Source organism: Carettochelys insculpta, chromosome 32, assembly GCF_033958435.1.
Source record: "Carettochelys insculpta isolate YL-2023 chromosome 32, ASM3395843v1, whole genome shotgun sequence".
In the NCBI taxonomy this organism is placed as follows: Eukaryota; Metazoa; Chordata; order Testudines; family Carettochelyidae; genus Carettochelys; species Carettochelys insculpta.
In genome coordinates, this window is record NC_134168.1 from 5,628,434 (window position 1) to 5,649,819 (window position 21,386).

Here is a 21,386-nt window from a genome sequence, read left to right on the forward strand (position 1 = left end):
TGCGGCTTCAGCTCCGGTTTCTGTGGCAACGAAACAAGTCACCCAGCTGATGCAAGCCAAGGGTAACTTCAGAGCCTGGTCCCCAACCCGGTGAGAAGACCCAGCCTGGGAACTCATTAGCAATAGCATTTTAATTAACCCCAACAGCCATTGCCCCTGTGGGATGTTATGTCTGGGCTGGGGACAACACCTCGCTTAAGATTAATTATCACCTCTGCTTCTAAGTTGCCCACCAGAGGAAGGGCAGGAAATTAGAGCAATTAGAGGAATCTCAAAGGGGCTTATTAACAGTGGAATGCTGGGGCATGGACCAACGGATCAATGAGATCATTGATGGAAAACCCCCTCGTAGTAGACTTGAGGCCTGGTATCAGAGGTCTGGTGTGAGGACCAAGGCCTGAGCTGAAGTAGTCAAAGCTTCACAGCCAAACAGCAAAGTTCAGTTGTAAGCAAGAGGCCAGGCCCACCTCCCAGAACCTAGAAGGAATGGGCCTTATCCCGCAGAAATGCCCAGCTCGTAGAGGTGAAAGCAGAAGAGCTCAGTCGCAGACATATTCCCCAAGGAACACAGGGACAGGCTGAGCCAACATAAGGAGAAGTTCATGAGAACAGCTGGAGGGGTAGAGAGGTTTGGTTTGAACCAATGTGCACACGGTAATGAGGGGCCCCTGGGTACGACATGCAAATACGTGACTGGTTTGTGTTTGGGTCTAAAGATGTACCTCAGAGACAATGTCTGCGACCAACGGCACAATGGAGAATTCAGTCATTCAGTGAGCCAGTCCCTCATTATGGAATCATAGAACACTAGAACTGGAAGGGACCTCGAACGGTCATCGAATCCAGTCCCCTGCCCTCCTGGCAGGACCTAGCACCCTCTAGACCATCCCTGATGGATGTCCATCTAACCTGCTCTTATAAATCTCCAATAATGGAGTTTCCAGGGGCATATTCCTGTTACCACTGAGCCAGGGAATTAAATCTGTGCCTTGCCAGCAATAAAGTCTGAGCAATTACATTAGCTGAAAACCAACTCTGCGCGTTTATTGGGCAGCTCAGTTGGAGCCAGCGGTGTGGGCTGTCTGGCTGGAGTTAGCAGAGCCCACAGCTGCACACCCATCAGATCTTTGTCTCACGTCACCCTCGGGGGTGACCAATCTCTTCCAATCGATGGACTCTGCACGAGCTTCAGACCAGTAAACTGAAGGAGATTCACAGCCCTTGTCCCATGCGGCCTGCAGGGATATAAAGATAACAGCCAACGAGGTTGGATGGGGTGAGAATGCCATGGGCTCTGCAGTAGCGTGGGGCAATGTGCTGCAGAAACCATCTCTAACATCAGAGTGGACGTGGGCTCCCGGGTGAGTCCCAGCGCCCGGGCTTTGCACCTGTGCTGGACGATGGGTCCTTGGGGCGAGAGAGCTGGAAGATGCTAGACTGGAATCCCGGCCGGAGATGAGAAGGAAGAATTCCCCTCTGCTGGAGCAGCCTCTCGCGATGCAGCCACTGTAAGGCTCCTGCTTTGTAAAGATCTTCTCTCTCCGTCTCTCGGTCTCTGCACCAGTCCCTGTGCCTCGGCCTGAGGAAGTTCTCAGCCAGGTATTTTCCTGAGCGAGAACTTGATTCCAAAGTCCATCTGTCCTTCCCTGAGCTGCACCTGCCTGCCTGTCTCTATGTCATTTACCTCCCTCTCCCCATCTCTCATCACCCTAAGCTGCCAACATCTCCTCTCAGCCCAGCCTGGATAAAATCCCTGGCAGATTTCAGACAGTTTCACTGATGTTGTCCTCCGCATCTCATCCTCCATGACACCCACACGGTCCAGCCAGCCGGTCATGGCTTCTTGCTGACAAGCCGTGGCCAGGACGCCTGGGGCAATTTCAGTGAGGTTGCTGAGCGCCTATGGATGAGATTGTGAGCTCTGACCATGCTGGAAGCAGAGGAGTAGCCAAACCCATTACCCATAATTCCAGTGGCTGTGGCAATTCCCTTTCTCCTTCTTTCGTCTTTCTTCCTTCTCAGTGCCCACCCAAGAGCTCCCATCGTTAATGGATCTGAGGTAATCCCTCGCCACATTCATCGCTTTCCATGTTCCACCCTCCTCCTCTTCCTTAACACAAACATGGAACAGCCCTTGCTTTTATAACAACACAAGGTTCCCGGAGCACAGGGATGCCGCGTAGGCATGGCCGTCACTCGGCAGAGAGGGTAACACAGGGAGGGAACGATCCTCAGATGACAAATGTTTGCCTCCAACGGCAAACATGTTTAAGGTGCTTTGGTTAGATATGAGGTGAAAAGCCTAGATGACGCCATTGGAATAGACTAGACTGGGCTATACTAGGGTAGAATTGAATAGACGATCACTTTCTCTCCTCATCTCTGGACTGCTAGATCTTCCAGGCAGAAGTTTTTCCCCTCTCTGATCAATGCCAGCCCAGTGAAGTCCTTACCCCAAATTGCATTACAATGCCAGGAATACGCAGCACACCCACACAGTAATGGGGGGAAATGCAGCAGTGAACATCGCGGCTGTGTATGATAGGGGTTTTGTTTCACTAAGTCCTTGGCATTATTTCTCTCCTCCCCCCAGAAATGATTCCCAAACGAGCCAGGTGAACAGCACGATGGTGACTCATTTCATCCTCTTGGGGATCCCCAATTCTGACGGCCTCCAGACCATCCTCTTCTTTGCCTTCCTAGCCTTCTACCTTTGTGCCTTGTTGGGCAATCTGCTCATCTTATCAGCTGTCTTCACTGACTCCCGCCTGCACACCCCCATGTATTTCTTTCTCTGCAACCTTGCCATGGTGGACATTGGGCTCTCTTCCATCAGCACCCCAAAATTGCTGGCCATCCTCTGGAGTCAGAGCAGAGATATCTCACTGGGCGGATGCATGTCCCAGGTTTTCTTCTTCCATTCCCTGGGCAGCACCGAGTGCCTTCTCTACACGGTCATGGCCTATGACCGGTACGTGGCCATCTGCCATCCACTACGCTACCTGCTCATCATGAACCAGAGGGTATGCGCCCTCCTGGCTGCCGCAGCCTGGATCGGCAGCTTCATTCACTCCACCATCCTCACCAGCCTGACCTTCACGCTGCCCTACTGCGGCTCCAATGTGTTGGACTATTACATCTGTGACATCTTCCTGCTGGTGAAGCTGGCCTGTGCCGACACACACGTCCTCGTGACCGTGACCGTCACCAACACTGGATTGGCGCCCTTGATCTGCTTTCTCCTCATCTTCGCCTCTTACATCAGGATCGTCTGCTCCTTGCTGAGGATGAACTCAGCCAAAGAATGGCGGAAAGCAGCCTCCACTTGTTCCTCACATCTGGCTGTGGTGACGCTCTTCTTTTTGCCCTGTGCCCTGCCCTACACACGGTCACAACTGAGCCAAATGCTGGCGACCTTTTTTCCAATCTTCTGCACTGTGGTGACGCCAGCGCTGAATCCGGCCATCTACACCCTGAGGAACAAGGACATGAAAGCTTCTCTGACAAAACTGAGAGGGGCTGTATTCCCTACCCGCTGATGTGTGGGTTTGCATGGAAACGTCTTTGTGCATGGTTGCTCCATGGCTTTTCCGAATCTTTGTGTCACTCCCTATCCCCTTCTACGTATTTGGAGCTGCAGAAATGCTCCTTAAAATAACTAGTTCTTGTTTACATGCTGCTTGGGAGACCTCTAGCACTGTCCGAGTGCCCCCTATTCAGTGGGAACTGGAGATCCAAATCTCACAAAGAACTTTGAAAATGTCAGGTGTAATTTGGGGGACAGATAGACCCAGGGTGTGGTTTTGTCCCATGGAGTGGCACCTTGATCACTGGCCAAGAGAACGAGTGAGTCATCTCTACAGTCTTAGCTGAGGAGCTCAAACTGCATCACAGAGGTCCCAGGTGTGAGTCTACCTAGTGATGGGAACGCAAATTGCAAAAGTCTTTTTGGGTTAACTTCTATCAAAGCTTCTAGTGAACCTCTTACAACCATGGCTAGTAGAAATTGAAAAGCATTCTTAAAAGAGCACTATCAAAACAAAAAGCAGTCAAGTAGCACTTTAAAGACTAAGAAAGTCATTTATTAGGTGAGCTTTCGTGGGACACACCCGCTTCTTCAGCCCAGAGCCAGACCAGAACAGACTCAATATTTAAGGCACAGAGAAAAAAAAACAGTAATCAAGGAGGACAAATCAGAAAAAAAAAGATCCAGGTGAGCAAATTGGAGAGTAGAGGGGTGGGGGGGAGGGAAGTAAAGAATTAGATGAAGCCAAGTATGCAAACGGACCCCTATAGTGACCCAGAATGCTCCCAACCCGGTTCAAACCATGTCTTAATGTGTCAAATTTGAATATAAAAGAGAATTCAGCGTTGTGAAAATTCCTCTTCAGTAAGACGCAAACTCTAAAGTCATTAACAGAATGGCCCACTCCATTAAAATGCTGGCTAACAGGTTTGTGGGTCAGGAGTGCTAATTGACTGCTTTTTTGTTTTGATGGTATGTAGACTAGAAGGGCTTTCTCACACTTTCTATAAAAATAGCGCTGTGAAACTTGGGTACGCACCTTTGGATCAAATGTCATCAAGGACTTTGAAAATTTCAGATGTACTCTATGTAACCTACACACCTAGCGGTGTGGTTGACTGTCCCATGTAGTGGCACCTCGACGACTTGCAGAAAGACTGAGTCGGCTCTACAGCCTTAGCAGAGAACAACTCAGCTTGGAGCAGTAATGGTGAAGAAAACTGGTCAAAGCCTATGACCTGCTAATAACTTATATTACCCAAACTTTGTAAACTATTTCTGGTTAACAACAAGAAGTCCTGTGGCACCTTATAGACTCACAGATCCTTTGGAAGAAAAAGCATTCAAATAGCTCTTTAAAGACTGGCAAACTAATTGATTCAGTGAGCTTTCGTGGGACAGACCCACTGCTTCAGCCAATAGCCAGACCAGAACAGACTCAATATTTAAGGCACAGAGAACCAAAAACAGTAATCAAGGAGGACAAATCAGAAAAAAGTGATCAAGGTGAGCAAATCAGAGCGTGGAGAGGTGCAGGGTAGGTCAAGAATTAGATTAAGCCAAGTGTGCAGATGGGCCCCTAAAGTGACTTAGAAAATTCCCATGGAGAATAAGTTTTCTTGGGCAAAGAACTGCTTCGTCAGGTGCATGAGTCTTGGGTCTCTGCCCACAAAAGCTTATCCTCCAAAAGGTCTGTTAGTCTATAAGGTGCCCGAGCACTTCTTGTTGTTATCGAAGATACGGACTAACACGGCTACGTCTCTGATATATTTCAAGTTAATTTATTCCACAGATTCACGACATGAGTAGAGGAAATGGACTCCTGTTCTCCAAACAACACTGCTGCTTTGAGTTCCAGCCACAGAGTTGCTACTTTGGGATACGTTTGTTCCGGAAATAGCAACCAGAGTGTAGCCATAGCCAAAGTCTTAATGGTTTTCATGCTAAGTGTAGCCTACACAACTCTTGTCTGTGGTATTCTGTGCCGTCAAGCAGAATCACAACCACGTATAGCTAGAGAGATACAGGAGTCTACTCCCCAGCTTTTCCTAAGGGTTAAGTGATGTTTCCGGTCATGCTTTTAGTTCCAGGGCGTCAATGAAAACACCCAGTGAAAACTGGGGTCTTCAGGCACTTGAGTTGTAATCCTGGAGCTGGCAGGTAGAGTAGAACCTGGTAGAGTACCTTGCCCACAGGTAGAGTAGAACCTGGAACCTGGACATCTCAGTGCAGGAGTTGGAGTGAAAACCAGCTGGCATTTCACTTAAAATGTACAAGCTCCTGCTCATAGTGACAGAGGCTCCAGGTATCAGTCCATCTGTACGTGGTTACAAGTGGGGACTCATCCGGGAATTTAAGGGGGGCTCTAGAAAAACTTCCTCGGATTGTATGGGAGGGGTAGGCGAGTTAGTCTGTATCTTTGAAAACAAGAAGTGCTGGGGCACCTTATAGGCTAACAGATATTTTGGAGCATAAGATGAAGCGGGTCTTTACCCACCACAGCTTATGCTCCAAAATATCTTTTAGTTTATAAGGTGGCACAGGACTTCTTGCTGTTCCTCATCTTGGGGAATTATGTCAACCCCCATGGGTGTGGGGTGTCCATCACTGTCCCATCTAATGGCAGCGAGAGTCTTCCCTACAGCCTTAGCTGACAGCCAGCTGGCTTTGAGCTCAAGCCATAGAATCTCCCGCATTAAGCATGACCGGTGCCAGCATCTACTGCACCTCCCGGTGGAGACATTCGTGGGGACCAGCGTCCAGTTGAATCTCGAGAGTCTGCTTTCCATTGATACAGCCCAGCACCACCTCCAGCCCACACTTAGTAATGTGGGTAAATTTCACACCACCCCTGGGTTGTCTCCACAACCAACGCTCCCAAGATTGCGAGCACAGACTCAGGGTGTGGAAAGAAACACTTGGAGAAAAGGAGGGAAGTTAGAGCTAATTTGAGGGAACACACCCAATGGGTTTCATACATCAAAACGATGGGCAAAAGAGACACCTCCCAAGTTGGTTGGATGGTGTTCATGTCCCTTCAGCTTCCTACGTCCAGCCACCGCAAAGATTCCTTCACTTAGCTGATCTTTATCTACAATCTCCTTGGTTGCTGTCTTTGGCCTGATGACTTTCCCCGTGGATGACTTCAATTCTTTGTCTCTCTCAGCTGTGATGTGCATGACACATTCATGTGCGGACAGTCCCCAGGTGTCTGTGCTCTGCGTTTCGCAAAGGGACCCGCGTCTTAGTGACAGACTGTAGGTCCTACCACAATACTGCTGATAAAAGTAACGATCCTCCAAATAAAACAATCCAAAGTGGTTCCAGGTCTGGTTTCCGTGGCAATGAAACAAGGAACTCAGCTGATGTAAACGAAGAGTAAGTTGAAAGCTTGGTTCGCATCCCAGAGAGAAGGCCTGGCCTGGGTACTCATTAGAAACAATTTTTTAATTAACCCCAATGGCTACGCCTCCCTGTGGGATGTTATTCCTTTGCTAAGGTAAACAAGTCTCCTAAGATTAATTATCACAACTGTTTCTGCCCCTGCATTGTGGCTCCCAAGGAAGCTGCCCACCAGAGGAAGGGCAGGAAATTAGAGCAATCAGAGGAATCTCAAGGTGCCTTCTTTGCACTGTCAGCTGGGGCATGGACCAACGGATCAATGAGATCATTGAGGGAAAAACCCCTCGTGGTAAATTTGAGGCCTAGTATGAGAGACCCGATGTGAAGCCTGAGCTGAAGTAGTCAAAACATCTCAGCCATACACCACAGCTCAGTTGTACACAGGAGGCCGGGTCCAACTCACACAGCCCAGCCGGCCCCAGCCCGATCCTGCAGAAACACTCAGTCCAAAATGGTGGTAGCAGAAGAGTTCATTGCCAGACACATGCCCCAAGGAACACAGGGACGGGCTGAGCCATCTAAATGAGATGTGCACGAGGGCAGCTTGATGGGTAGAGAGGTTTGCATACAACCCATCTGCACGAGGTAACGAGGGGTCACTGGTGTGTTTTAAGATCTTCCTCAGGGGCAACCGCTTTGATCAATGGTGAATGGAGAATTTCACCTTTCAGTGAGCCAGTCCCTCATTAGAGAGGCAGAGAACACGAGAACTGGAAGGGACCTCATGGCAGGACCAAGCCCCATCTAGAACTTTCTTAACGGGTGTCTATCTAACTCTCATTTAAATATCTCCAGTGAGGGAGATTCTATGTGCATATATGTGTGATGCTACCTGTTACCATTGAGCCAGGGCATTAGATCTGTGCCTTGCCGGTGATAAAACCTGGCCAAGTGCCCTCGCTGAAAACCAACTCTGTGTATTTATTGGGTGCCTTGATTGAAACCACATGTATGGGCCATCTGGCCAGAGTTAGCACAGCCCAGAGCTGCACATCCATCAGCACTCCTCATCTCCCTTGTGTCTCTCCCATCCCCCTCTCCATGGTGCGTTGGGCTCTGTCTCCATTGAAGCATTTCCCACCTCTGCAACTGACCACCATTCATCTCTTAGTGGAGCTGTGGAGTAGAGTTGTGTACCTTGTCCACTTTCTTGGCGAATAAAGAAGTAGTTTTGGTTCAGTTCCATCAGCCATAAAGATCTCAACTCCCTTTGTCCTGAGCTTTGACAGTGCAAAGGGGAGAGTAAGAGACCCGTGTGAAGTGATGAAGGGCCCAGAGCTACGCTGAACCAAATGAGAAGAGAAGAGTGGCCTGGCCAATGCTTACACTGGAATCCAGGAAAGCTTCCCCAGATATCCATTGTCACCTTCCACAATTCAACCAGATTGAGCATTTGCACAAGGGTGCAGGAAGAGAGTGCAACGTGAGTGCACAACAAGGAGGGAGGGGATCCTGCCTTCTTTAAAAGTTTCCCCTGACACTTTCTGAGCCTCAGTTTCCCCCCTTGGAAAACAGGACTGATAATTCATACTCTGTCTGGTCTACTTCGCTCATGAATACTATCAGACATGGTAGAGGTGGTGGATTCTCCATCGCTAGAGGGATTTAAGTCCTGACTTGACTAAGTCCTGTCTGGGATCACTTAATTGGGATTGATCCTGCTTGAGGCAGGGGGCTGGTTTCTCTCTCATCCTGAGGTCCCTTCCAGCCCTAGGAGTTTATGATTCTATTATTCTCCTGCTCAGCACCTGAGCTGACACAAAGAAGAATAAGGATAGAATCTGGTTGGATTATCTGGGGTCTACTGTCCTGCATGAGAACACTCGATGCTCTTCTTCGGGCCTCTGTCATAATACAGAAAGGGATGTGACGTGGTGCACAAGACAATTGTTCTCCTGTGTCTGTGTCTCAGGCCCAACCACCCAATGCAGCAACACATCCCTGAGCACAGGGTTACACGGAGGTGGGAGGCAGGGGAGCAGAAGGTGACACGTACCGAGCAGAATGCTGTGATGGCGGCAGAGATGTCCTGCTGAGTGTGTGGGCCAGTTTACTCCTATTTCACAAACTCGGGGGGAATTCTCTGGCTTGTGTCCCATGGCAGGAGCACCTGGAGAAACATGACTCATCCCCATTAGAGTGGCTGGGTTTGATCCTCATCTGGCAGAAATCTACACAGCTCCATTCACTTCAGTGAATTTACTCCTGATTTACACCCGTGAGGAGTCTGGGAGGGGCGACTGCTCTCGGCAATCCAGTGGAGTTGCCCAGGAGTCAGACAGGGGAGAGAGGACAGAATCCAGACTCTGGTGGAGCTGGGGATCTGGTCCTTTTAGGTCCATGGCTGTACTCAGATGAATGCCAGCTGAGGCCTGGTCAGTTATCAGCAACAAGCAATGCCCAATCTTGTTTAATTGGCCGACTCTGCAGAGGTTTCGGACCAGAGACCTGGAGGACATTCACAGCCCTGGTCCCATGCGGCCTGCAGGGATATAAAGACAGAGCTAATGAGGTGGGTTGTAGTGAGAATGCTGTGGGCTCTGCAGTGCTGTGGGCCCTAGCGTCAGAGTGGAAGAAGGCTCCCGGCTGAATCCCAAGTACCAAGGCTGTGCCCTTGTCCTGGATGATGGGCCTTGGGATGAGAAAGCTGGATGGTAGAGTGGAGTCCGGGCCATAGAGAGAAAGGAAGAATTCCACTCAGCTGGAACAACTTTTCACACTGCAGCCACTGTAAGGCTCCTGCTTTGGCAACGTTCTTCTGTCTGTGTCCCACAGTCTCTGAATCCATCCGACTGCCTCACCCTGGGCAAGTTCTCAGCCAAATATTTTCTTTGGAGAGAAATCGATCCATCCAGCCATCTGTCCTTCCCTGGGCAGCACCTGCCTGCCCATCTCTGTGTAGGCATGGCCATCTCTCTGCAGAAAGGGTAAGACAGAGAGGACATAAACCAGAGGTGACAAATGTTAGCCACAAATAGAACGCTGTAAAGTACTTTAATTAGAATTGGGGGTAAGGACCTAGATGACTCCATGAGAATAGAATAGAATAGAATAGAATGTCCCCTTTCTCAGCTCGTCTCTGGAGTGTATGGTCCTCCAGGTGGCCCCTTTCTCGCCCTGTGATCGGTGCCATCTTCCAGATCAGAGGTCTCTTCCAGCTCTGTGAGATACGTATGTGAATAAAAGGTGGGAAATAAGTCCACTGTCCAACAAGCGGAGTTCATACACATAAGCCATGAGCTAAAGACCCACGTCCATTCAGCTTGGGCTGTGCCCTTTGCCCTTCAGATGCATTAGTCCAGCAACCCCAAAGTCTCCTTCCCTTGCCCAACATTTATGAGAAACTCTTGAAAGTTGCTGTCCTTGGCGAGGTCAATTTCTCCATGTGTTCTACCTGGACAATTTCTGGGCTCTGTCTCTCTCAGCTGTGACATGTGTTACATTCATGTGTGGGCAGATGCTGTGGGTCCTTTACTTTCTGTGGGGCTCCATGTGTCTATGTCGGCTGCAGACGTGATTTCTGGGGTCCATGAGTGTTGTCTGAAATTATCACCCACCTCTGTTAATTTGCAACTGTGGAGTTCTGAGAGCAGGAGAGATTTACAACCCTGGTGCCATGGGTCTCGACGGGGATATAAGGAGCAGGGAGATCCATAAGGAGGCGAGGAGCTGTGAGGTCTGTGTCAGTGTGGGGTGATATGATACAGACAGCTGTCACCAGTTCTGTAGAAGGTTAGGGCTCCTGGCTGGTTACCCAGCCCCCAGGCTGTGCACGGGTTCTTGGCAATGGGAAGTTGGGATAAGGAAGCTGGAAGGGGTTAGACAGGAGTCCTGGTTGGAGACGGTAAGCAAGAATTTCCATCGATGGACTCTGCACGAGCTTCAGACCAGTAAACTGAAGGAGATTCACAGCCCTGGTCCCATGCGGCCGACAGGGATATAAAGACAACAGCCAACGAGGTTGGATGGGGTGAGAATGCCATGGGCTCTGCAGTAGCATGGGGCAATGTGCTGCAGAAACCATCTCTAGCGTCAGAGTGGACGTGGGCTCCCGGGTGAGTCCCAGCGCCCGGGCTTTGCACCTGTGCTGGACGATGGGCCCTTGGGACGAGAGAGCTGGAAGATGCTAGACTGGAGTCCCGGCCGGAGATGAGAAGGAAGAATTCCCCTCTGCTGGAGCAGCCTCTCGCGATGCAGTCACTGTAAGGCTCCTGCTTTGTAAAGATCTTCTCTCTCCGTCTCTCGGTCTCTGCACCAGTCCCTCTGCCTCGGCCTGGGGAAGTTCTCAGCCAGGTATTTTCCTGAGAGAGAACTTGATCCCAACGTCCATCTGTCCTTCCCTGAGCTGCACCTGCCTGCCTGTCTCTATGTCATTTACCTCCCTCTCCCCATCTCTCATCAGCCTAACCTGCCAGCATCTCCTCTCAGCCCAGCCTGGATAAAATCCCTTGCAGATTTCAGACAGTTTCACTGATGTTGTCCTCCGCATCTCATCCTCCATGACACCCACAGGGTCCAGCCAGCCGGTCATGGCTTCTTGCTGACAAGCTGTGGCCAGGAAGCCTGGGGCAATTTCAGTGAGGTTGCTGAGCGCCTATGGATGAGATTGTGAGCTCTGACCATGCTGGAAGCAGAGGAGTAGCCAAACCCCTTACCCATAATTCCAGTGGCTGTGGCAATTCCCCTTCTCCTTCTTTCCTCTTTCTTCCTTCTCAGTGCCCACCCAAGAGCTCCCATCATTAATGGATCTGAGGTAATCCCTCGCCACATTCATCGCTTTCCATGTTCCACCCTCCTCTTCTTCCTTAACACAAACATGGAACAGCCCTTGCTTTTGTAACAACACAAGGGTCCCGGAGCACAGGGATGCCACGTAGGCAAGGCCGTTACTCGGCAGGGAGGGTAACACGGGGAGGGAACGATCCTCAGATGACAAATGTTTGCCTCCAAAGGGACGTTTAAGGTGCTTTGGTTAGATATGAGGTGAAAAGCCTAGATGACGCCATTGGAATAGACTAGACTAGGCTATACTAGTATATAATAGAATAGACGACCACTTTCTCTCCTCATCTCTGGACTGCTAGATCTTCCAGGCAGAAGTTTTTCCCCTCTCTGGTCAATGCCAGCCCAGTGAAATCCGTACGCCAAATTGCATTACAATGCCAGGAATACGCAGCACACCCACACAGTAATGGGCGGAAATGCAGCAGTGAACATCGCGGCTGTGTATGATAGGGGTTTTGTTTCACTAAGTCCTTGGCATTATTTCTCTCCTCCCCCCAGAAATGATTCCCAAACGAGCCAGGTGAACAGCACGATGGTGACTCATTTCATCCTCTTGGGGATCCCCAATTCTGACGGCCTCCAGACCATCCTCTTCTTTGCGTTCCTAGCCTTCTACCTTTGTGCCTGGTTGGGCAACCTGCTCATCTTATCAGCTGTCTTCACTGACTCGCGCCTGCACACCCCCATGTATTTCTTCCTCTGCAACCTTGCCATGGTGGACATTGGGCTCTCTTCCATCAGCACCCCAAAATTGCTGGCCATCCTCTGGAGTCAGAGCAGAGATATCTCGCTGGGCGGATGCATGTCTCAGGTTTTCTTCTTCCATTCCCTGGGCAGCACCGAGTGCCTTCTCTACACAGTCATGGCCTGTGACCGGTACGTGGCCATCTGCCACCCACTACGCTACCTGCTCATCATGAACCAGAGGGTGTGTGCCCTCCTGGCAGCCGCCACCTGGATCACCAGCTTCATTCACTCCACCATCCTCACCAGCCTGACCTTCACGCTGCCCTACTGCGGCTCCAACGTGTTGGACTATTACATCTGTGACATCTTCCTACTGGTGAAGCTGGTCTGTACCGACACACACGTCCTCGAGACCGTGACTGTCACCAACAGTGGATTGGTGCCCTTGATCTGCTTCCTCCTCATCTTCGCCTCCTACATCAGGATCGTCTGCTCCTTGCTGAAGATGAACTCAGTCAAAGAATGGCGCAAAGCAGCCTCCACTTGCTCCTCACATCTGGCCGTGGTGATGCTCTTCTTTTTGCCCTGTGCCCTGCTCTACACACGGTCACAACTGAGCCAAATGCTGGCGACCTTTTTTCCGATCTTATCCACAGTGGTGACGCCCGCGCTGAATCCGGCCATCTACACCCTGAGGAACAAGGACGTGAAAGCTTCTCTGACAAAACTGAGAGGGGCTGTATTCCCTACCCGCTGATGTGTGGGTTTGCATGGAAACGTCTTTGTGCATGGTTGCTCCATGGCTTTTCCGAACCTTTGTGTCACTCCCTGTCCCCTTCTACGTATTTGGAGCTGCAGAAATGCTCCTTAAAATAACTAGTTCTTGTTTACATGCTGCTTGGGAGACCTCTAGCACTGTCCGAGTGCCCCCTATTCAGTGGGAACTGGAGATCCAAATCTCATAGAGAACTTTGAAAATGTCAGCTGTAATCTGGGGGACAGAGAGACCCAGGGTCTGGTTTTGTCCCATGGAGTGGCACCTAGATCACTGGCCAAGAGAAAGAGTGAGTCATCTCTACAGTCTTAGCTGAGGAGCTCAAACTGCATCACAGAGGTCCCAGGTGTGAGTCTACCTAGTGATGGGACCCCAAATTGCATAGGTCTTTTTGGGTTAACTTCTGTCAAAGCTTCTAGTGAACCTCTTACAACCATGGCTAGTGGAAATTGAAAAGCATTCTTAAAAGAACACTATCAAAACAAAAAGCAGTCAAGTAGCACTTTAAAGATTAACAAAGTCATTCATTAGGTGAGCTCTCGTGGGACAGACCCGCTTCTTCAGCCCATAGCCAGACCAGAACAGACTCAATATTTAAGGCACAGAGAAAAAAAAACAGTAATCAAGGAGGACAAATCAGAAAAAAAAAGATCCAGGTGAGCAAATTGGAGAGTAGAGGGGTGGGGGGGAGGGAAGTAAAGAATTAGATGAAGCCAAGTATGCAAACGAGCCCCTATAGTGACCCAGAAAACTCCCATCCCGGTTCAAACCATGTCTTAATGTGTCAAATTTGAATACAAAAGAGAATTCAGCGTTGTGCAAATTCCTCTTCAGTAAGACGCAAACTCTTAAGTCATTAACAGAATGGCCCACTCCATTAAAATGCTGGCTAACAGGTTTGTGGGTCAGGAGTGCTAATTGACTGCTTTTTTGTTTTGATGGTATGTAGACTAGAAGGGCTTTCTCACACTTTCTATAAAAATAGCGCTGTGAAACTTGGGTACGCACCTTTGGATCAAATGTCATCGAGGACTTTGAAAATTTCAGATGTACTCTATGTAACCTACACACCTAGCGGTGTGGTTGACTGTCCCATGTAGTGGCACCTCGACGACTTGCAGAAAGACTGAGTCGGCTCTACAGCCTTAGCAGAGAACAACTCAGCTTGGAGCAGTAATGGTGAAGAAAACTGGTCAAAGCCTATGACCTGCTAATAACTTATATTACCCAAACTTTGTAAACTATTTCTGGTTAACAACAAGAAGTCCTGTGGCACCTTATAGACTCACAGATCCTTTGGAAGAAAAAGCATTCAAATAGCTCTTTAAAGACTGGCAAACTAATTGATTCAGTGAGCTTTCGTGGGACAGACCCACTGCTTCAGCCCATAGCCAGACCAGAACAGACTCAATATTTAAGGCACAGAGAACCAAAAACAGTAATCAAGGAGGACAAATCAGAAAAAAGTGATCAAGGTGAGCAAATCAGAGCGTGGAGAGGTGCAGGGTAGGTCAAGAATTAGATTTAGCCAAGTATGCAGATGGGCCCCTAAAGTGACTTAGAAAATTCCCATGGAGAATAAGTTTTCTTGGGCAAAGAACTGCTTCGTCAGGTGCATGAGTCTTGGGTCTCTGCCCACAAAAGCTTATCCTCCAAAAGGTCTGTTAGTCTATAAGGTGCCCGAGCACTTCTTGTTGTTCTCGAAGATACGGACTAACACGGCTACGTCTCTGATATATTTCAAGTTAATTTATTCCACAGATTCACGACATGAGTAGAGGAAATGGACTCCTGTTCTCCAAACAACACTGCTGCTTTGAGTTCCAGCCACAGAGTTGCTACTTTGGGATACGTTTGTTCCGGAAATAGCCACCAGAGTGTAGCCATAGCCAAAGTCTTAATGGTTTTCATGCTAAGTGTAGCCTACACAACTCTTGTCTGTGGTATTCTGTGCCGTCAAGCAGAATCACAACCACGTATAGCTAGAGAGATACAGGAGTCTACTCCCCAGCTTTTCCTAAGGGTTAAGTGATGTTTCCGGTCATGCTTTTAGTTCCAGGGCGTCAATGAAAACACCCAGTGAAAACTGGGGTCTTCAGGCACTTGAGTTGTAATCCTGGAGCTGGCAGGTAGAGTAGAACCTGGTAGAGTACCTTGCCCACAGGTAGAGTAGAACCTGGAACCTGGACATCTCAGTGCAGGAGTTGGAGTGAAAACCAGCTGGCATTTCACTTAAAATGTACAAACTCCTGCTCATAGTGACAGAGGCTCCAGGTATCAGTCCATCTGCACGTGGTTACAAGTGGGGACTCATCCGGGAATTTAAGGGGGGCTCTAGAAAAACTTCCTCGGATTGTATGGGAGGGGTAGGCGAGTTAGTCTGTACCTTTGAAAACAAGAAGTGCTGGGGCACCTTATAGGCTAACAGATATTTTGGAGCATAAGATGAAGCGGGTCTTTACCCACCACAGCTTATGCTCCAAAATATCTTTTAGTTTATAAGGTGGCACAGGACTTCTTGCTGTTCCTCATCTTGGGGAATTATGTCAACCCCCATGGGTGTGGGGTGTCCATCACTGTCCCATCTAATGGCAGCGAGAGTCTTCCCTACAGCCTTAGCTGACAGCCAGCTGGCTTTGAGCTCAAGCCATAGAATCTCCCGCATTAAGCATGACCGGTGCCAGCATCTACTGCACCTCCCGGTGGAGACATTCGTGGGGACCAGCGTCCAGTTGAATCTCGAGAGTCTGCTTTCCATTGATACAGCCCAGCACCACCTCCAGCCCACACTTAGTAATGTGGGTAAATTTCACACCACCCCTGGGTTGTCTCCACAACCAACGCTCCCAAGATTGCGAGCACAGACTCAGGGTGTGGAAAGAAACACTTGGAGAAAAGGAGGGAAGTTGGAGCTAATTTGAGGGAACACACCCAATGGGTTTCATACATCAAAACGATGGGCAAAAGAGACACCTCCCAAGTTGGTTGGATGGTGTTCATGTCCCTTCAGCTTCCTACGTCCAGCCACCGCAAAGATTCCTTCACCTAGCTTTTCTTTATCTACAATCTCCTTGGTTGCTGTCTTTGGCCTGATGACTTTCCCCGTGGATGACTTCAATTCTTTGTCTCTCTCAGCTGTGATGTGCATGACACATTCATGTGCGGACAGTCCCCAGGTGTCTGTGCTCTGCGTTTCGCAAAGGGACCCGCGTCTTAGTGACAGACTGTAGGTCCTACCACAATACTGCTGATAAAAGTAACGATCCTCCAAATAAAACAATCCAAAGTGGTTCCAGGTCTGGTTTCCGTGGCAATGAAACAAGGAACTCAGCTGATGTAAACGAAGAGTAAGTTGAAAGCTTGGTTCGCATCCCAGAGAGAAGGCCTGGCCTGGGTACTCATTAGAAACAATTTTTTAATTAACCCCAATGGCTACGCCTCCCTGTGGGATGTTATTCCTTTGCTAAGGTAAACAAGTCTCCTAAGATTAATTATCACAACTGTTTCTGCCCCTGCATTGTGGCTCCCAAGGAAGCTGCCCACCAGAGGAAGGGCAGGAAATTAGAGCAATCAGAGGAATCTCAAGGTGCCTTCTTTGCACTGTCAGCTGGGGCATGGACCAACGGATCAATGAGATCATTGAGGGAAAAACCCCTCGTGGTAAATCTGAGGCCTACTATGAGAGACCCGATGTGAAGCCTGAGCTGAAGTAGTCAAAACATCTCAGCCATACACCACAGCTCAGTTGTACACAGAAGGCCGGGCCCAACTCACACAACCCAGCAGGAACCTGCCTGATCCTGCAGAAACACTCAGTCCAAAATGGTGGTAGCAGAAGAGTTCATTGCCAGACACATGCCCCAAGGAACACAGGGACGGGCTGAGCCATCTAAATGAGATGTGCACGAGGGCAGCTTGATGGGTAGAGAGGTTTGCATACAACCCATCTGCACGAGGTAACGAGGGGTCACTGGTGTGTTTTAAGATCTTCCTCAGGGGCAACCGCTTTGATCAATGGTGAATGGAGAATTTCACCTTTCAGTGAGCCAGTCCCTCGTTAGAGAGGCAGAGAACACGAGAACTGGAAGGGACCTCATGGCAGGACCAAGCACCATCTCGAACTTCCTTAACGGATGTCTATCTAACTCTCATTTAAATATCTCCAGTGAGGGAGATTCTATGTGCATATATGTGTGACGCTACCTGTTACCATTGAGCCAGGGCATTAGATCTGTGCCTTGCCGGTGATAAAACCTGGCCAAGTGCCTTCGCTGAAAACCAACTCTGTGTATTTATTGGGTGGCTTGATTGAAACCACATGTATGGGCCATCTGGCCAGAGTTAGCACAGCCCAGAGCTGCACATCCATCAGCACTCCTCATCTCCCTTGTGTCTCTCCCATCCCCCTCTCCATGGTGCGTTGGGCTCTGTCTCCATTGAAGCATTTCCCACATCTGCAACTGACCACTACTCATCTCTTAGTGGAGCTGTGGAGTACAGGTGTGTACCTTGTCCACTTTCTTGGCGAATAAAGAAGTAGTTTTGGTTCAGTTCCATCAGCCATAAAGATCTCAACTCCCTTTGTCCTGAGCCTTGACAGTGAAAAGGGGAGAGTAAGAGACCCGTGTGAAGTGACGAAGGGCCCAGAGCTACGCTGACCCAATCAGAAGAGAAGAGTGACGTGGCCAATGCTTACACTGGAATCCAGGAAAGCTTCCCCAGATATCCACTGTCACCTTCCACAATTCAACCAGATTGAGCATTTGCACAAGCGTGCAGGAAGAGAGTGCAACGTGAGTGCACAACAAGGAGGGAGGGGATCCTGCCTTCTTTAAAAGTTTCCCCTGACACTTTCTGAGCCTCAGTTTCCCCCCTTGGAAAACAGGACTGATAATTCATACTCTGTCTGGTCTACTTCGCTCATGAATACTATCAGACATGGTAGAGGTGGTGGATTCTCCATCCCTAGAGGGTTTTAAGTCCTGACTTGACTAAGTCCTGGCTGGGATGACTTAGTTGTGGTTGATCGTGCTTGAGGCAGGGGGCTGGACTCACTGACCTCCTGAGGTCTCTTCCGGCCCTAGGATTCTATGATTCTATTATTCTCCTGCTCAGCACCTGAGCTGGAACAAAGAAGAATAAGGATAGAATCTGGCTGGATTATCTGAGGTCTACTGTCCTGCATGAGACCACTCGATGCTCTTCTTCGGGCCTCTGTCATAATCCAAAAAGGGATGTGACGTGGTGCACAAGACAATTGTTCTCCTGTGTCTGTGTCTCAGGCCCAACCACCCAATGCAGCGACACATCCCTGAGCACAGGGTTCCACGGAGGTGGGAGGGCAGGGGAGCAGAAGGGGAGACGTACCGAGCAGAATGCTATGATGGCTGCAGAGATGTCCTGCTGAGTGTGTGGGCCAGTTTACTCCTATTTCACAAACTCGGGGGGAATTCTCTGGCTTGTGTCCCATGGCAGGAGCACCTGGAGAAACATGACTCATCCCCATTAGAGTGGCTGGGTTTGATCCTCATCTGGCAGAAATCTACACAGCTCCATTCACTTCAGTGAATTTACTCCTGATTTACACCCGTGAGGAGTCTGGGAGGGGCGACTGCTCTCGGCAATCCAGTGGAGTTGCCCAGGAGTCAGACAGGGGAGAGAGGACAGAATCCAGACGCTGGTGGAGCTGGGGATCTGGCCCTTTTAGGTCCATGGCGGTACTCAGATGAATGCCAGCTGAGGCCTGGTCAGTTATCGGTAACAAGCAATGCCCAATCTTGTTTAATTGGCCGACTCTGCAGAGGTTTCGGACCAGAGACCTGGAGGACATTCACAGCCCTGGTCCCATGCGGCCTGCAGGGATATAAAGACAGAGCTAATGAGGTGGGTTGTAGTGAGAATGCTGTGGGCTCTGCAGTGCTGTGGGCCCTAGCGTCAGAGTGGAAGAAGGCTCCCGGCTGAATCCCAAGTACCAAGGCTGTGCCCTTGTCCTGGATGATGGGCCTTGGGATGAGAAAGCTCGATGGTAGACTGGAGTCCGGGCCATAGAGAGAAAGGAAGAATTCCACTCAGCTGGAACAACTTTTCACACTGCAGCCACTGTAAGGCTCCTGCTTTGGCAACGTTCTTCTGTCTGTGTCCCACAGTCTCTGAATCCATCCCACTGCCTCACCCTGGGCAAGTTCTCAGCCAAATATTTTCTTTGGAGAGAAATCGATCCATCCAGCCATCTGTCCTTCACTGGGCAGCACCTGCCTGCCCATCTCTGTGTAGGCATGGCCATCTCTCTGCAGAAAGGGTAAGACAGAGAGGACATAAACCAGAGGTGACAAATGTTAGCCACAAATAGAACGCTGTAATGCACTTTAATTAGAATTGGGGGTAACGACCTAGACGACTCCATGAGAATAGACTAGAATGTCCCCTTTCTCTGCTCGTCTCTGGAGTGTATGGTCCTCCAAGTGGCCCCTTTCTCGCCCTGTGATCGGTGCCATCTTGCAGATCAGAGGTCTCTTCCAGCTCTGTGAGATACGTATGTGAATAAAAGGTGGGAAATAAGTCTACTGTCCAACAAGCGGAGTTCATACACACAAGCCATGAGCTAAAGACCCAACTCCATGCAGCTTGGGCTGTGCCCTTTGCCCTTCAGATGCATTAGTCCAGCAACCCCAAAGTCTCCTTCACTTGCCCAACATTTATGAGAAACTCTTGAAAGTTGCTGTCCTTGGCGAGGTCAATTTCTCCATGTGTTCTACCTGGACAATTTCTCGGCTCTGTCTCTCTCAGCTGTCACATGTGTTACATTCATGTGTGGGCAGATGCTTTGGGTCCTTTACTTTCTGTGGGGCTCCATGTGTCTATGTCGGCTGCAGACGTGATCTCTGGAGTCCATGAGCGTTGTCTGAAATTATCACCCACCTCCGTTAATTTGCAACTGTGGAGTTGTGAGAGCAGGAGAGCAGGAGGGATTTACAACCCTGGTGCCATGGGTCTAGACAGGGATATAAGGAGCAGGGAGATCCATAAGGAGGCGAGGGGATGTTAGGTCTGTGTCAGTGTGGGGTGATATGATACAGACAGCTCTCACCAGTTCTGTAGGAGGTTAGGGATCCTGGCTGGTTACCAAGCCCCCAGGCTGTGCACGGGTTCTTGGCAATGGGAAGTTGGGATAAGGAAGCTGGAAGGGGTTAGACAGGAGTCCTGGTTGGAGACGGTAAGCAAGAATTTCCATCGATGGACTCTGCACGAGCTCCAGACCAGGAAACTGAAGGAGATTCACAGCCCTGGTCCCATGCGGCCGACAGGGATATAAAGATAACAGCCAATGAGGTTGGATGGGGTGAGAATGCCATGGGCTCTGCAGTAGCGTGGGGCAATGTGCTGCAGAAACCATCTCTAGCGTCAGAGTGGACGTGGGCTCCCGGGTGAGTCCCAGCGCCTGGGCTTTGCACCTGTGCTGGACGATGGGCCCTTGGGACGAGAGAGCTGGAAGATGCTAGACTGGAGTCCCGGCCGGAGATGAGAAGGAAGAATTCCCCTCTGCTGGAGCAGCCTCTCGCGATGCAGCCACTGTAAGGCTCCTGCTTTGTAAAGATCTTCTCTCTCCGTCTCTCGGTCTCTGCACCAGTCCCTCTGCCTCGGCCTGGAGAAGTTCTCAGCCAGGTATTTTCCTGAGCGAGAACTTGATCCCAAAGTCCATCTGTCCTTCCCTGAGCTGCACCTGCCTGCCTGTCTCTACGTCATTTACCTCCCTCTCCCCATCTCTCATCACCCTAACCTGCCAGCATCTCCTCTCAGCCCAGCCTGGATAAAATCCCTGGGAGATTTCAGACAGTTTCACTGATGTTGTCCTCCGCATCTCATCCTCCTTAACACTCACAGGGTCCAGCCAGGCGGTCATGGCTTCTTGCTGTCAAGCTGTGGCCAGGACGAGTGGGGCAATTTCAGTGAGGTTGCTGACAACCTACGGATGAGATTGTGAGCTCTGACCATGCTGGAAGCAGAGGAGAAGCCAAACCCATTACCCATAATTCCAGTGGCTGTGGCAATTCCCCTTCTTCTTCTTTCCTCTTTCTTCCTTCTCAGTGCCCACCCAAGAGCTCCCATCGTTGATGGATCTGAGGTAATCCCTCGCCACATTCATCGCTTTCCATGTTCCACCCTCCTCCTCTTCCTTAACACAAACATGGAACAGCCCTTGCTTTTATAACA

At 49.8% G+C, this 21,386-nt stretch overlaps 2 protein-coding genes across 2 annotated transcripts; both read left to right on the forward strand.

The window, feature by feature from the left end:
* Nucleotides 1–2,627: 2,627 nt before the first annotated feature.
* On the forward strand, nt 2,628–3,539 carry LOC142004610 (olfactory receptor 10D3-like). The gene has a single exon (XM_074982227.1). It carries the CDS (start codon nt 2,628–2,630, stop codon nt 3,537–3,539), a length of 912 nt encoding a protein of 303 aa, XP_074838328.1.
* Nucleotides 3,540–12,245: 8,706 nt separating this feature from the next.
* Nucleotides 12,246–13,157, forward strand: LOC142004611 (putative olfactory receptor 10D4). The gene has a single exon (XM_074982228.1). The coding sequence runs from the start codon at nt 12,246–12,248 to the stop codon at nt 13,155–13,157; it is 912 nt and encodes a 303-aa protein (XP_074838329.1).
* The last annotated feature ends 8,229 nt before the right edge of the window (nt 13,158–21,386 follow it).